The sequence below is a fragment of the Poromitra crassiceps genome, assembly GCF_964638095.1.
Source record: "Poromitra crassiceps genome assembly, chromosome: 8".
Taxonomy (NCBI): Eukaryota; Metazoa; Chordata; class Actinopteri; order Beryciformes; family Melamphaidae; genus Poromitra; species Poromitra crassiceps.
The window spans coordinates 37,851,981-37,869,302 of record NC_139629.1 but is presented as its reverse complement, the minus strand read 5'-3'; the positions used below and the strand labels follow the sequence as shown (position 1 = coordinate 37,869,302).

The following is a 17,322-nucleotide window of genomic DNA, read 5'->3' as shown; positions in this document are numbered from 1 at the left end:
CTTTTGGTGACTATAGCCAGCACCCTGCATGGCAGCTTGTCATGCAGTCCATTTACCATTAAGGACATTTTTGTATTATAATAATAATAATAATGATTGGATTTATATAGCGCTTTTCTAGACACCCAAAGCGCTTCACAGAAATCATTATTCATTCACACCATTCGTACCAGTGGTGGTAAGCTACGGGTGATGTAGCCACAGCTGCCCTGGGGAAGACTGACGGAAGCGTGGCAGCCATATCGTGCCTACGGCCCCTCCGACCACCACCAACATTCATAGACATTCATACCCATTCATACGAGGCAATGAGGGTTAAGTGTCTTGCCCAAGGACACAACAACAACAGCTGGGAGGGAGCGGGATTCGAACCGCCAACCCTTGAGTCATTGGCCGACCTGCTCTACCTCCCGAGCTAATGCCGTCCCTATTACACACATAATGCACCACTTTACATTAAAAGTATGCCCTGAATGGAGGTGTTTGAACTAATTGGTGTGGGTTGTGCTGTTACAATGAGCACATGAGTGACAAGGATAATTCAGATTGAATTCTCTTTTTGGACCTTTCACATGTGAAGACACAATAATGTATTGGAATGTTTTTCCTCTCTCATCTGAAAGAAGGCTCCCAGCAAACACAATTACATCATGATGATCTCCTGATATCATCTTTCAGTGACGTCCAGGACTAGGCCAAATCACAGCCGATTTGAGGATCATTTAGACATCTACACAGGAATGTCAAGATGACGTCGAAATATGACATTACCATGAATAGGCATATTCAGTTATTCTGCTATGTACACAGTGTGTATTCAGCAGCGTTATACATAATTATATCCAGATTAACCTTTATTCTACATTTTCAAAAAATAAAACAGTTACCTGGCCGTGGTTTGAACCCAGGACCTCCAGCTTTGGGGTCTGCTACTTTACCCCTACACCATCCTTCCACAGCAATGACGAGGCACGGATGTAACCTTATTATGGCATAAACTTGTTTTTATTCAAACGTGGGTGTCAAGTCTTTGTGGATCGGGCATTACTGTGTGACATCTAAACCAACTGTGTATTATGTTACAGCAGATGCAGAACCCCAAAACACATTAACCCCACCCAAAATGCTACATTCCAACTTCCAGTAGTAGTAGTAGTAGTAGTAGTAGTAGTAATAGTAGCAGAAGTAGTAATAGTAGTAGTAGTAGTGTTGGTAGTAGTGGGAGTGGTAGCAGTAGTAGCAGCAGTAGTTGTAATTGACCGGTTAATGAGTTGTGGGCTATTTAGTGTTGGCGTGTGTTTCATTAAAAGTTTCGAGATTTATCATTTCAAAACGGTTTCACGTATCCAAAACCCTTTAATAACCTTAGGTCGGGGTAGTCCATAGATGACCCAGAAAAAGTTTTGTGTGATTTGGCCAAACGGTCTAGGAGGAGCTCGCAAAAGTAGGTTTTTGATCAAATTCAAAATGGCGGAAAATCTACCACACAGAAATGGGCGTGGCCTAGTGGGTTAGATACATGATGCTCCAGGGAAACCAGTAGATGTGGAATTTTGATTCTACAGCTCGCAGTTCAGAAGTTATGGACCGACAAATGTGAAATTGGCTGTTATAGCGCCACCGTCTGGTGGATTGGTGTAATTTTTTTACTCTGAGTAGTGGGTGATGTCGTGAACCTGTGTGGAAAGTTTGGGTGATGGGGGGTGTATGGTTTCTGAGATCCACACACTTTTAGGGTAGGAAAAGAACAAAAGCAAATACACAAAAGTTTAGACATTTATCATTTCAAAACGGTTTCACGTATCCAAAATCCTTTAATAACTTTAGGTCGGGGTAGTCCATAGAAGTCCCAGAAAAATCCCCTTGTGATTTGGCCAAACGGTCTAGGAGGAGTTCGCAAAAGTAGGTTTTTGATAAAATTCAAAATGGCGGAAAATCTAGGCACACGCAAATGGGCGGGGCCTATATGGATAGATGCGTATTGATCCAAGGAATCCCTGAGAAGTGAAATTTTGAGTATAGGACACACGGTTCAGAAGGTATGGACCATAACGCGAAATGGTCTGTTATAGCGCCACCATCTGGCCAATATGGCTAATTTTTTGTCTCTGAGTAGTGGGGCACATTTCCAACCTATGTGCAAAGTCTGGCTACTGTACCCCTTACGGTTTTTGCCGTGCATACTGTTTTAGCGGAGAATAAAAAGAATAATAATAAACGGAACAGATACAATAGGGATCCACGCACTTCGTGCTTGGACCCCTAATAATCTAATAATTTGACATAAAATATTGATAGCTATATTAATATCGTGACATTATTCAATTTTGTGCAAGGGCAGGCACGTGTGTTCCACCTACATGCAGATTCAAGCTCATGTTCAGTAGGCTAACTCCAGACTGCGACTCAGGTAATGGGGACTTGGCTGGGACTCAACTCAAGACTCTTCTTTGGTGACTCAGACTCAAACACTGGGGACTCGAGACTCGACTTGGACCTGAGATATATGACTTGACTAGAACACTCGTGCCCGTCAGTTTGTGGGCCCTTCCCCCTCACCTTGTCGAAGCAGAACAGCGAGACCTTGCCGCAGACGTTTATGGACGGTGGACTGATGCAGAAGATACCTTGCCTCTTCAGCCGGCCCTGGGCATAGATGGTGCCGGTGGTGATGGCAGCGGGCAGGGCAGGGGGCACCACAATGGTCACAATATCCAGGGCCCTGATCACCAGCTCCATCACGGTGACCTGGGGACACCAACAACTAGTCAGTGACATCACCTTGTTTATTGCTGCCATGTAAAGTAGAGAAGTAAAGCAGTTCAATATATCTAATATATATCAAATACAAAAAGGTGACAATATGTATGATGGGGCAGGAAAATTAATCAAGACATTAACTTTTGTAGTAGCTTCCCATCACAGTTTCACAAGGTCTCCATCCATATTACCGTAAATTCCGGACTATAAGCCGCACCTTTTTCCCCGTTTTTTGGCCTTTTTTGGCCCCTGCGGCTTATATAACGGTGCGGCTTATCTATGGATTTTTTCAAAAAAAAAAAAAAAAAAAAAAAAATCTCTCTTTTTTAGCACTCTTTCTAACTATAAATCCACTTCTGTTTTAATTTCCTCTCGCCCTCTTTTCACCACACTGTATGACACTGTATGACACTGTGTGCACTGTAAATAACAACACAGGTGGTGTTGTGTTATGTTGTTTTGTTGAAATGTTAATAAATGGGAGCTTCCTCAAACAGCCATCTCTTTCCCGACAATCCCCTCTGTGCATGAACCCTTACATATGGTAATTAAACATTAAAACACAATAAAAAAAAAAAAAAAAAAAAAAAAAAAAAAAAAAACATTAAAACACCCGCGGCTTATAGTCCGGTGCGGCTTATATAAGAAAAAAATAGTCAACTTTGCAGGTGCGGCTTATACACCGGTGCGGCTTATAGTCCGGAATTTACGGTATATTATTTGCAATTTGTAATTACATCATTAAATTGTTATTTACATTCCAGCAAGCCAGTGCCATCGCGAGAAAGATGTGTGGCTCAGAAATAAACATAAATCTGCACAGTTAGACTTTGTTGTCATTGAAGTTTCATTTATGACATTGGATTTGCATGCATTGTGTTGTATTGAATCATCAACCCCATATAACACATTGAAATTGCATGGTGAGATAATACCTGTACAAAACGACACTTACATTGGATCTTCTGAGGACCACAAAGCTGTAAATGGTGCCAAACAGAGCTGAAGCAAGAAAGAGAATGAAATGCTAATTAAAGGACGATTTTGCTGATTTTCGATTGATCACTGATGATTCGATTGATGATTTTGATGCTGTTGCAGGACAAGCCCAATATCTGGTTTAGCAGGACTACACTGGAAAGTTTCCCTCTGGTATTGCATTACACTTACCGATACTACCCAGGATCAGCAGGAACTTGGCAGCATCTTGGTAGAAGCGGAAGTTGATTGGCTGAGGATACAGAATGGAGCTGACCAGGTCACCTTTGGCTGTGAAAAATCCTGAGGGAGGGACACAAGCAGAAAAACCATATCTGGGTCAGAGTTCATTATAGCTTCTGACTAAAATTGGCATATGTACAAGAAGTAGTAAACAGCTGGACAGTGTGTTGTGTTTCTACTATTATAGTGTAATTTTATACTATTATACTTCTAATCATTTATGTTGCTCTGTACAGCCCAAGACAGCTTTATTCTAATTTCTTTCTCAAAAGTGACACAATCTACGCTTTAACTCTGAAGGCAAACCCACCCCACTTCCTGTCTCATCCTAGCTAACTAACTAGCTTGACGTTGCTACAGTAGGCAGCTGTAAAATCTACGCGTCTCACATGTTTTCCTGTCACGTTTCACTGTGCGGTGTAACATTTGTGTGTGTGTGTGTGTGTGTGTGTGTGTGTGTGTGTGTGTGTGTGTAGACTCCTGTCAGCCAGCAATCAGTAGCTACCGGCTATCAGCTACTGCTAGCAGCGATGCCAACTCTAGCCACAATGCTTGTCTGCTGCTGTTGAATGTAGCTTTGTCTCCCGCATACGAAACCATCGTCTTACAGATGTTAATCTCATTTGTTTATGCAGCTTTTGTCATGGCTTGTTACCCAGCCAACCAGCTAGCTGTTGTAGGGTACAACCGCAGCACTGTCTGAGACTAGCAGGCAAACTCCACGCATGCACCAACTCACACCGTGTATGGGTGTCACATGCCACGGTGGACCAATGGTGGAACTCCATCACTCACTCACTCAGTGGCATTAGGGACTCTCGAGCTAAAAACACAGCAAAAAGTTGTATAATCCCCCCCCCCCACACACACACAACCAACCTGTGCTGGTGACCACAGCCACAGCTCCCCCAACTCCCGGCCCCGCCCCTTTAGCCTGGATGAGCTGGGTACCGCAGAACAGGGTGTGTCGGCGCTCCGTCTCTGCGCTGTACCGCCCCTCACCAGCGGGCAGCGGGGTTTTCAGGACTGGGACACTCTCACCTGGACACAGGAACACAGAACAGGTTGCTACACTGCCATCTCCCCCACAAGATACTGAAGATATTGAACGACCATCTCCCCCACAAGATACTGAAGATACTGAACCACCATCTCCCTGACAAAATACTGAAGATACTGAACCACCATCAGATAGATACTGACGATAGATACAGAAGATACTCAATGACTGAGCCATTTCTTTTTGTGTCGGATGGAAGCTTTAGAGCGTCAATTCTGGTTTCCATTACTACATTGAATGAATTCCTCTGTAAAAAGCCAAACCCTAAACTGTAACTGACTACTGAGAGCCTCCAGCAAGACCCACTTTGCAGGCTATTATTTTTCATTGTCCCAATGACAAAGATTATTGTCAGGTAAATAACTTGCATCTCCTAAATATCAACAGTTTTCTTTTCAGCTTGACCACCATGCATTTCTGAGGTTATCCAATGGGTTCTGAATGGGTTTCAGAGACCACAAACAATAGCGCTATGTGAGGTTCCACAGTCAATAGAGATGGCCTGGACAATAGGCTGAAGTTGCCTGTGTGTATTTAGAGATGGCCTGGACAATAGGCTATGTGAGGTTCCACAGTCAACATTAGATGGCCTGGACAATAGGCTATGTGAGGTTCTACAGTCAGAGATGGCCTGGACAATAGTCTGTGTGAGGTTCCACAGTCAGATATGGCCTGGACAATAGTCTGTGTGAGGTTCCACAGTCAGATATGGCCTGGACAATAGTATGTGTGAGGTTCCACCATCAGAGATGGCCTGGACAATAGTCTGTGTGAGGTTCCACAGTCAGAGATGGCCTGGACAATAGTCTGTGTGAGGTTCCACAGTCAGAGATGGCCTGAACAATAGGCTGTGTGAGGTTCCACAGTCAGATATGGCCTGGACAATAGGCTGAGGTTTCCTGTGTGTATTCTGAAGGCTCCCTCTCTGTGGTGTTGTGATCACCTGTGAGCATGCTCTCGTTCACCATACATTCCCCAGCCAGCAGGGCGGCGTCACACGGCAGCAGCAGCCCCTCCTGAGGGATGACGAGGCAGTCGCCAGGCACCAAGTCCACCGAGCTCACACACTCCTCCTCTGAGAGAGACAACACACTGCTGTTAACACCCAGTTGCCAGCAAGTCCTTATAGACAGCTCTGCTTTCAACACAGAGGGACAGGAGAGCTACAGTGGATGAACTGGCTTCACTCAGTGACACATCAAAATATTTGATCTCACTCACCTTTACATCCAAAAACCACAAACCATTCTGCTCTACACTTGTTCTAACATCGACCATTTTGTATCACTATGGTGTTGTTGCATGATCAGCTAGATGCTAGTCTGACTCGATGGAAGCAAAACCTATGGGGAAAAACTCACCTCCTGAGCTTCTTCGTACGCTGACATTAGTGATCAGCTTAGCCATGCTGCGAAGAGTGGTGCTTTGCTGTGGAGATATTTGGAATATTACCCATTACAACTGGATCTTAAACTATGCCTCCATTGTCTGGAGGGAAAGAAGTACAGTATGGCGACCATGGTCAGGTCAGGGTAAGCATGCAGTCTTTGGGCTCACCTTGCGGATCTCATAGAGTGAGATACTGATGGAGAATATGGAAATAAGAAAGATACAGGTGGCATAATAGTAATATCTATCAACCATCCACAGGGTAATGCTGAACACTTGGAACATGTAGAATGGGTTGAGGACCTAAAGACAGAGGCAGACAGAAGCAAGAAGTAGGTTCAACAATGGAGAATACGGAACATATTTTGCACCCCTCTTCATAAAGAACTGCTTACCAGGCATGGCTGGCTTCTTCATAAAGAACTGCTGACCAGGCATGGTTGGGTCATCTAGCCTAAGCCTGGTCAAATCATACTGATCACGTAACTGACATTCAGTTTGGTTCTGCGGATCAGTCTGGCCTCCACAGAGATTTCAGTGGGCGGGGCTACTTGCCTTGACAGGCAAACTCACTCAGCCAATCAATCAGCGCCGCCAAATCAATCCAAATCCAGTCGGAAGAACGGCCAAAACGTCTTTCCCGCCAATAAACTCTGCTGGTGCATACTCTTGTTCTTGTTTAATTGTTGTCATGGAGTCTATTTCTGCAATAACCGCACTTACGGTACGGTTGTGTTGACTCTACTAACGTTAATGTTGGCGCTCGTTGCTTCGTGAGATGCCATTACTGTTTTGCCAGCGGCCTGATTGGACCGTGCACTTTGTCATTTCTGGAAATCGCTGGGGGCCAGACTGATCTGCAGAAGCAAACTGAAAGTGAGGTCATGTGATCAGGCTAGGTTTAATCTGTTCCAGCACTAGCATTGCTTGCCTAATCATTTTCTAATGACTATCTCACCTCCTCAATCAGCAGTTGCATGTAAGACTTCACAGGCACGTCGATAAGGTTGGGCCCATAGATGTGCCTCCTGAAAGAGTTGATGTCATGAATAAACGAGTGGAACCCTTCAAGGTTAAATCAGCAGACTGGTCCTCTGTTCATTCAGCCTTTCCTACCTCCAGCTCTGCTCTAGATTAAATCAGATTAAATCAGCAGACTGGTGCTCTGTTCATTCAGCCTTTCCTACCTCCAGCTCTGCTCTAGATTAAATCAGATTAAATCAGCAGACTGGTGCTCTGTTCATTCAGCCTTTCCTACCTCCAGCTCTGCTCTAGATTAAATCATCTTAAATCAGCAGACTGGTGCTCTGTTCATTCAGCCTTTCCTACCTCCAGCTCTGCTCTAGATTAAATCAGCTTAAATCAGCAGACTGGTGCTCTGTTCATTCAGCCTTTCCTACCTCCAGCTCTGCTCCAGATTAAATCAGATAATAATCAGACTGGTCCTCTGTTCATTCAGCCTTTCCTACCTCCAGCTCTGCTCCAGGTGACTCAGGCCACTTTGGAAGCCATACAGATCGTTGCAGGTCCAGTCCTCATTGAGGACACTGCAGACAAAGAGGGTATAAAGGGAAAAGTTCAGCTCCTACAGGTACCTACAGTATATTATCTAAAACATAAATGTTTTATATACTGCTTGATATTAAGATCCCCCCCCCCAAGAGACATAGGAGTCAACATGGCATGTTTCAAATCATGGGCAAACTCATCCTAACTGTGCTTACATATTACCCTAACCCCGCCGCCCAAAAAAAGAAAGCCAAAAAAAGAAATTGGCTCGAGGGCCGCACTGAGTGAGGACGGGGGCCGCAAGCATCCATCACAATGGTGAAATTCCAAGATTTTGTACATTGGCACAAAATATCGGAAGCTTCAATCCAAAAACATCAGTATCAACGCTGGACTTCAAAACCCATATGAGTCAAACCATTCAATTCCATCAAGGTAATGGCATTCCAGTGTGATGGTCAGCTCGTTCAGTACCTAACACGACAGAAAGCCCCCTTCCTGGCCAGCCAGACGTAGCGCAGCCCTTCAAACATGTAGTAGCGCAGCAGCGTTTTCTGAAAGACAACAGTGGTCGATGTCATTCTGGGGAAGGAGATCTCTGAGCACATCAGTTGAAACACTGACTCTCCTCCTTCCTTACCTCCTCTTTGTGGAGCTGGACTGTATCTCTCCAGTCACCATCCTCCAGGTCACCCGCTAGCTCCATACTAAAAGAGTAGAAACTCATTCAGTAGAGTCTCCCACATTTACATGGTTCCCACACATTTTCACAGGTACAATTTCAAAACTTTTCCATGACCTTTCAAGAATCCATCATAGAATTTCCATGTAATGTGATGCAGTGACTCTGAATCAATAGCATAAAGTATTACTACTGTCCAGTGTAGTAATACTTTCTGGTCAGTATTGCTTCAGAGTCAGCGACTCACATTACATGGACAAATAGGACACACCTCTTTATATTGGATTTGAGTCCTTTAAGAGTCACAGCATCACATTAAATGGATGCTATTGAAAAAAAGACTTTTTTGGATTTTCCACAGTATAAAATACAAGAAACACTAAAAGGCAATATAAAGAGGTGTGTCCTATTTGTCCAGTTGAGTAATAATTTCTTGTAGGTTATTGATTTGGAGTCACTGCCTCATATTACATGGAACTTATTGGGGGGGGACTTTAATTTTCAAGGTACAGGATGGACAAACCTATGCAGCAATGCATGCACATACACATTATACACACACATGCTTAGAGGCGCCATTCATTTTCCATACAATACAAATATTTATTTAAAATACAAGAAGCACTCAAATCAAATATAAAAACAAACAGTGAACAGTAACAAATAGTGAAGAAATGTACTATACGTGATGATGGTAGCATAATGTTAACATTAAAATAATAATGTTTAACAAAATACATTTTGTTACATTATCCATGTAAGATTACTGAAACAATTAATTCAATTACACACGTCAAAGTTCCATGACTTTTCAAGTTTCTGCGATTTTACTAATTCCATGACTTTTCCAGGCCTGGAAAACTTTTCCAGGTTTTCCATGATCATGGGAATCCTATGGTCTCCAACCCCTTTATCACTTTTCAGAAATTCACTGAAACAGTTTTGAAAGGTGATGCTGTGAGAAGATAAGAGACATGGAGCTGACCTGCCCTGCTCCATCTCCTCTGTAAGAACATCCACCACATACTGCTGGCCGAAACTGTTCTGAAGGAGGAGACACAATGTAAACATATATAAATACAAAACACAATAGTTTGTAAGCAGCTTATGCAGTCAATCAGAGCACAACATAGAATTGCAAAAAATACAAATATTTACTCTGTTCACTCCAGAACTGTATTCTTGTCAGGTTGGAAACGCCTCTGAAACAGCACTTAGACTAGGGCTGGGCGATATGGGCCAGAAATCCCATCTCCATATTTTTAGGCTGAAGGGCGATACACAATATACTGTACACTGTATCTCAGTATTTTCTTTGAAGTGGGCTAAATGTTCAATTCGAAGTCAAAGCCACATGTGAGACGTCACAAGCACTTTTATTAAAACAAGACTGTGATAGATAGATAGATAGATAGATAGATAGATAGATAGATAGATAGATAGATAGATAGATAGATAGATACGAGCAAACCCATATATTGGTCTAACCATATTATTTACTCTCAATCTTAAAAGGACTTCACCAGAGGAGACAGCTGTGCACATTGTAAAGAGAAATCAGATTTGAACATGTCTACATGATGAGACACATTTTAACAGTTTGTTATTTTCTTACTCTTAGTAGTAGAATATCTGCCATGGCCAAAGGGCAGGAGCTGCAGCGGGCGAGGACAGCCAGCCGAGGGCGCCAGCGAAACACAACCAGGAGAAGACCCAGAGAGAGGAGGGCAGCCAGACGAGACAGCCACACCCGCCAGCACACCCACCTGTACCCCTGCACATCCTGGGGGGGGGAGGGGAGGGGAGGGGGGGGGGGGGAGGGGAGAGGAGGGGAGGGGAGGGGAGGGGAGGGGAGGGGAAGGGCACAGTATGATCAAAGCCATCCATGAAGGCTTCAACAAGACACATTCTGCACATCTGCTCTAGGGGTCGACCGATTATCGGCCTGGCCGACGCCCGACCAAGCCGGAAGTAACACGGGGGCTCGAACCTTCGACCCTCGTGTTGGTAGGCATGGAATCTACCGCTGCACTACCCGGACGCCATGTATATTGATTTATTAATTTGAAGTGTATTATATCACAATACTTAGTTGCCTCATTCTCGCAGGTACAGCAATGACCCAATGTCTCCACAGGACGATGTGTGATGATCTGATCAGTGCCTCAGTGTATACTGTATATCCATCACTGCCTGGTTCAGTGTAAGTTAACACTATGGAGCAGTGATACTCAACCCAAGGCTCTAGAGCAGTGGTTCTCAACTGGTCTAGCCTCACGACCCACATTTTTCCTTAAGTCATTAAGTCACAACCCAAATATCTGAAATAGTTTAGGCCTATATGCTTTTTAAACAAGTTCAAACTGGTGATGGCTTTAAAAATGAACCTGAGCTACAACCTCTGAAAGAAAGCAATGTTGGCCATGAACGCCGGCATCCTCAAGGAGTAGAATAACTTTTTCATGCACACATCGGCGACCCACTCAAAACAGCCCCGCGACCCACCAGTTGAGAACCACTGCTCTAGAGCCACATGCGGCTCCTTTATGGGTAGTTGTGGGTCTTTTAAAGTCCTACTTAAAATACATAAATAAATAAAAATCTAAATAAATAAATGGAGGAATGGGACTTTTATTTTATTTTATTGTGGCTCTTGCAAAGATTTTTTGTGTCAATGTGGCTCCTGAGTAGGGCATGGAGGGTCTTACCATGTGTGAGTCAGGACTGAGGAGGGGGTCTCTGGGGCTCGGCGAGGGCAGCCCACTCTGTGGCTCCAGCACACTACCTACAGGACAGGTTACACACTGTTAACACAGCCACTCTGCATAGACATTCACATGAACTCAGCTGCACCCACACAGTCAATATTAACTAAACACACAATGTAAAGCTGTTGTCCATGATGCAGACTGGGCCCTTGGGCATGGTACTTGAAATCACATCTTAGGTATACAAGTCAGAAGAAAGCAACTCTGCGAGGCACATTTCACTGATAGTCTAACCTCGCGTCTCCAGACTCTCTCAAAGGAGAGCCTGGTACGCATTACTACAGGCAGGAAGACCCCGCCCCGTCTTCCAGTGGATCTTCCGCTTTGTGTGCATCAGTGTTTTCGTTCCCCCATTTTACCGTTTTGACCAGTGTGTTAGGCGGCGATGCCATTATTAGGTTTTAGTTGTTTGTTTGTTTGTTTTGTAGCTTTTTGGGTAGCTAGATACTCGCCTCGTCCACGTTTTCTGAACAGAACGCAAGGATGGAGCGGGAGCACAGCTGCACTTTGGTTCCCGCCCGGCGGATGTTGTGGGTGTCTTCCGCCTGCCATGGAAGTCTATGGGCGGATAAGGGACTCTGCTGGAGGGGAGATGATGACATCATTTACCCCAGAAGTAGAGTCGAGTCGCAAAAGGGGCTATCTTCCACCCATAGCCAGAGGACACGGAACAAGGTTTTTCCACCCAAACTACTGATAATCTGGGTCAGAAAGTCCAATAACGTGTTCGTGGATCAATGTTTTCTCTTCCATAATGCTTCCTTTGGAAAGCACTATCCTAGTACAGAATTGAGGATGATATCAACATTTTAAAATATCATCAATCTATTCACCTTATGTAGCCCCGCGCACTTGGCCCAGTTGTGTTATGACTTCCTGTTCAAAACACCTGTTTTACATCAGATGACCCCTGTGTTGGAACATAAGGTGAATAGAATGAGAAAAGAAGAAGAAAAAACAGCCTAAGGTTACCAGCGAGACAGACAGAGATGACTACCACAAACACACGTTATCTCCCAATGGGAGAATATAATAGATATCGAGATTTGCCACGGAAACACTAGCGTACTGAGTGTTACCACAGAGAATATGTTATGTGGTACCATATATCAAAACCATAAAATATGCTACCGTAACACGGGTCTTTGTTTACATAAAAACGTTTCGCTTCCTCTTCCAAGGATTTCGTATCCCCGAAACAAAACACTTCAATCATATTCAAATGAATCATTTAGGAAGAAGCCTCAAGCCTACTTTACTTTACCGTCAACTCCACACCGCAAACCTAAGATCGATCATAAAAGTGCGCTCATTTCTCCTTGCTTCTGTTCCGCTCACCTGTCGGCTCACTCCACCTGCTGCATCACGCTACGTCCCCTGCTACAGTCAGTGCGCCTATTTTCGGACAGCTATCCAGCGCCTCTAAAGCGTCTTCTTTCTTCTTTTATTGCACAGTTTGGACCATGGCTCACCACAAACACTCAAGCCACAGTGTTTAAATCGGCCCAGCTCTACCGATGCATGTGCTCAGATCCACATTTACCCGGCAGGAAAGGGCTAAAACAATCACAGGTGTGACGCAGCAGGTGTCGTGCTACAAAGTTTGTTTGCCGAAAAAGTGATTTAAAGCTGTACCGTCCAGTTTCCGTCTCGCATAACGCGCAACATCACCAAATGTCCGTGGCAATATAGCAAGGCAATGCATGCAGGGCCGTAGCCAGGGTTCCGAAATAGGGGAGGTCCAGCAGAGCCAGCTGGCTACGCCTCTTGACACGGTCTGGCTACGCCTCTTGACACGATCTGGCTACGCCTCTTGACACGGTCTGGTATACACATCACCCTTCAAAATAAAATACTCGTTATTTTTCTCTTGATTTAAAGAATTACAAGAACAATTATGCTTTCAATGAATATTCAAAATTTGACAGTTTCAAGTATAAATGGTGGTAGTGCATCAATGCTATATTTAATCCATAAATAAAAATAAATAATATAAAAATAAATAAATAAATACATACATAAATACAAAATAAATGAATAAATAAAAATAAATAAATAATAGGCTACAAAAAATAAAAAATAAAAATACATAGCTAAAAAAAAAATCAATAAAGTCTCTGCCTTTATACACTGTTCTCAAACTTTTTCATGTCAAGGTCCCCTAAACTAAAACAAATTAGACCACATGGACCCTCATTCGATCATATTTGATCAGGGTCCCCCATCTGATATTAGATGTTTTATTAGGAGATAGTGTGTGGCACCCATGGCCAACATTCTGTCATTGTCAACACAAAAACAGCCCTATATTGCAGCAGACAGACAGACAGACAGACAGACAGACAGACAGACAGACAGACAGACAGACAGACGGGGATCACAGACAAAGCTGTCTGTAGCAGGGCTGAGCAAGTGGACCTGGCTGAAATATCAGTTCTGGAATGAAGGTGAGTAACGTTATTTCGGTATGTTTTATGTTTGTCATTTTTATGTTGTCCTCTCCATGTGGCCATGCTTGCAAACTTATATCAGCTATAACAGATGTGTATGTTACATTAATGTGCTTTCAACAGGTAGACAGACAGTCAATATCCTACTTTCCGACTTTCTGTCTGTCTGCTCGACTGTCTCACTGTCTGCCTGTCTACCTGACTGACTGTTGTCAGACTGACTGCCTGTCTACCTGTCTGTCAGTGTCTGAACTGACTGTCTCACTGTCTGCCTGTCTACCTGACTGTCAGTGTCTGAACTGACTGTGTGTTTCACTGTCTGTCTACCTGACTGACTGATGTCTGTCTGTCACTGACTGACTGACTGTCTGTCAGACTGTCTACCTGACTGACTGACTGACCGACCGTCTGTCTGTCTAATTGTCTGCCTGACTGTCTCACTGTCTGCCTGTCTATCAGACTGACTGCCTGTCTACCTGACTGTCTGTCTACCTGACTGACCATCTGTCTGTCTCACTGTCTGCCTGACTCTCTCACTGTCTGCCTGTCTACCTGACTGACTGTCTCACTGTCTGCCTGACTGTCTGCCTGTCCCACTGTCTGTCAGTGTCTGAACTGACTGTGTGTTTCACTGTCTGCCTGTCTACCTGACTGACTGATGTCTGTCTGCCACTGACTGACTGACTGACTGACTGTCACACTGGATGTTATGGTCTTTGTCACCAGTGTCCGGGCCGGCCTCCTGAAAGGTTCCGCCTGTGTCGTTGGTGTAGAGGGCGTACAACAGGTGTAGAGGGCATCCGGGAGGCAGGGCCGAAGGGTGGAGCAACCCTGGATGATGGCCCGGACACCAACGACACAGGCGGAACCTTTCAGGAGGCCGGCCCGGACACTGGTGACGAAGACCATGACGTGGCTGGGCGGTGCAGAAAGCTGGCGACTAAGGATGGGCAAAAACAAAAGGGGTCAGACGTCACAGCCCTAAAAGAGGCCTTGATTGTCATGCCTGGCCTAATGTCAAATTCAAAGCAACAAAGCTATACACTAAATTACATAACATCCAGTGTGACAGTCAGTCAGTCAGTCAGTCAGTGGCAGACAGACATCAGTCAGTCAGGTAGACAGGCAGACAGTGAAACACACAGTCAGTTCAGACACTGACAGACAGTGGGACAGGCAGACAGTCAGGCAGACAGTGAGACAGTCAGTCAGGTAGACAGGCAGACAGTGAGAGAGTCAGGCAGACAGTGAGACAGACAGACGGTCAGTCAGGTAGACAGACAGTCAGGTAGACAGGCAGTCAGTCTGATAGACAGGCAGACAGTGAGACAGTCAGGCAGACAATTAGACAGACAGACGGTCGGTCAGTCAGTCAGTCAGGTAGACAGTCTGACAGACAGTCAGTCAGTCAGTGACAGACAGACATCAGTCAGTCAGGTAGACAGACAGTGAAACACACAGTCAGTTCAGACACTGACAGTCAGGTAGACAGGCAGACAGTGAGACAGTCAGTTCAGACACTGACAGACAGGTAGACAGGCAGTCAGTCTGACAACAGTCAGTCAGGTAGACAGGCAGACAGTGAGACAGTCGAGCAGACAGACAGAAAGTCGGAAAGTAGGATATTGACTGTCTGTCTACCTGTTGAAAGCACATTAATGTAACATACACATCTGTTATAGCTGATATAAGTTTGCAAGCATGGCCACATGGAGAGGACAACATAAAAATGACAAACATAAAACATACCGAAATAACGTTACTCACCTTCATTCCAGAACTGATATTTCAGCCAGGTCCACTTGCTCAGCCCTGCTACAGACAGCTTTGTCTGTGATCCCCGTCTGTCTGTCTGTCTGTCTGTCTGTCTGTCTGCTGCAATATAGGGCTGTTTTTGTGTTGACAATGACAGAATGTTGGCCATGGGTGCCACACACTATCTCCTAATAAAACATCTAATATCAGATGGGGGACCCTGATCAAATATGATCGAATGAGGGTCCATGTGGTCTAATTTGTTTTAGTTTAGGGGACCTTGACATGAAAAAGTTTGAGAACAGTGTATAAAGGCAGAGACCTTATTGATTTTTTTTTTTAGCTATGTATTTTTATTTTTTTATTTTTTGTAGCCTATTATTTATTTATTTTTATTTATTCATTTATTTTGTATTTATGTATGTATTTATTTATTTATTTTTATATTATTTATTTTTATTTATGGATTAAATATAGCATTGATGCACTACCACCATTTATACTTGAAACTGTCAAATTTTGAATATTCATTGAAGGTAAAATTTTTTAATTTTTAATGAACAATGTAATTATTTTGACCAAATATTTTATACAGAAATGTAAATACTGTATAGCAAAACTCTACTCTGTCTACAAACTTTAAAAATGATTTAGAAACATTTTCCAAATCCATAAAATATACAGTATGAAAAACAAAATGTGTTGGGTGAGTTGAAAACGAGCCTAACTACGCTCAGTGTGGAAGATAGAAAGCATAATTGTTCTTGTAATTCTTTAAATCAAGAGAAAAATAACGAGTATTTTATTTTGAAGGGTGATGTGTATACCAGACCGTGTCAAGAGGCGTAGCCAGATCGTGTCAAGAGGCGTAGCCAGACCGTGTCAAGAGGCGTAGCCAGCTGGCTCTGCGGCGCTGCAATTAGATGATGTTGGGTCAGGGCGCCGCCGGAAAAAATTTGAGTTTTTTTTTCCCCCTTTTTTAGCCATATTTAGAGTAATATATCATTTTAAATCAACATTAGGATTATACTGTTGTGATGTCATTATTCAGTATATTCTCTTTCATGTCACCACCTGCTCAGCTCTCCTGTCAACATAATTGTAACTAACAAACACAAACTGTTTTAGCCAAATTCATATCAAAATGACACCTACAAACACAGGTACACAACCCAAGCCGTACACAACACACAAAGTCATCATCGATAATAAAAAAAACATACAGAGGGACATTTATTTATTCCTGATAGGAACGATTGAAAAATAAAATAAAATATATTATGTTGTTTTTAACTTTACACCACCTCTTTTTGTTACTTATTGGGTCATGAAACTGAAACCATGCATATAGCCACCTGCATACCTGACTTCGGGAGCTTGGCAATTGGCATCATGCATGATTAGCCAGTAGCATCCCAACGTGTCACACAGGTAACATTACTTAAGAGACAGACTAGACACTTACTTTCTTGGTTGTTGCTAAAAAATCTGTCAGTGTCACTCACTGTCTGTCGTTCACTCGCTCACTGTCTCGCAGCTCGCTCACCTTCAATTATCTCGCCAGGCAGACAGAGAGTCATCACTCACCACCATGCTGCTGCTCTCAGAATCAAGTTACCGCGGACGCGGCGTCAGATGACTTCCTGCCTGACCTGCCTTTCGTTTCAAAATAAAAGAGATCCCGTGTTTTTCATGCTTTTCCATGCAGATTGTTTTATTTTTTTCTCT

At 43.6% G+C, this 17,322-nt stretch overlaps 1 protein-coding gene across 2 annotated transcripts in view; it reads right to left on the bottom strand.

Annotated features, from left to right (window-relative positions):
* The window catches only part of atp13a2 (ATPase cation transporting 13A2), a 35,077-nt gene that overhangs the window by 12,993 nt on the left and 4,762 nt on the right, over positions 1-17,322 (bottom strand). Inside the window, exons 1-15 of one of the 2 annotated variants that reach the window (XM_083641487.1) lie at positions 12,728-12,947; positions 11,330-11,406; positions 10,237-10,404; positions 9,607-9,665; positions 8,580-8,646; positions 8,414-8,493; positions 7,900-7,977; positions 7,389-7,458; positions 6,599-6,733; positions 6,403-6,469; positions 5,985-6,116; positions 4,861-5,022; positions 3,931-4,041; positions 3,716-3,762; positions 2,560-2,748 (exon numbers count right to left, since the gene is read on the bottom strand). In XM_083641487.1, the coding sequence (XP_083497613.1) occupies positions 2,560-2,748; positions 3,716-3,762; positions 3,931-4,041; positions 4,861-5,022; positions 5,985-6,116; positions 6,403-6,469; positions 6,599-6,733; positions 7,389-7,458; positions 7,900-7,977; positions 8,414-8,493; positions 8,580-8,646; positions 9,607-9,665; positions 10,237-10,404; positions 11,330-11,332 (1,368 nt within the window). In that variant the 5' untranslated portion in view covers positions 11,333-11,406; positions 12,728-12,947. Of the gene's footprint in view, positions 1-2,559; positions 2,749-3,715; positions 3,763-3,930; positions 4,042-4,860; positions 5,023-5,984; positions 6,117-6,402; positions 6,470-6,598; positions 6,734-7,388; positions 7,459-7,899; positions 7,978-8,413; positions 8,494-8,579; positions 8,647-9,606; positions 9,666-10,236; positions 10,405-11,329; positions 11,407-12,727; positions 12,948-17,322 lie in introns of those variants that run through there. The other variant, XM_083641486.1, reaches the window with a different exon arrangement.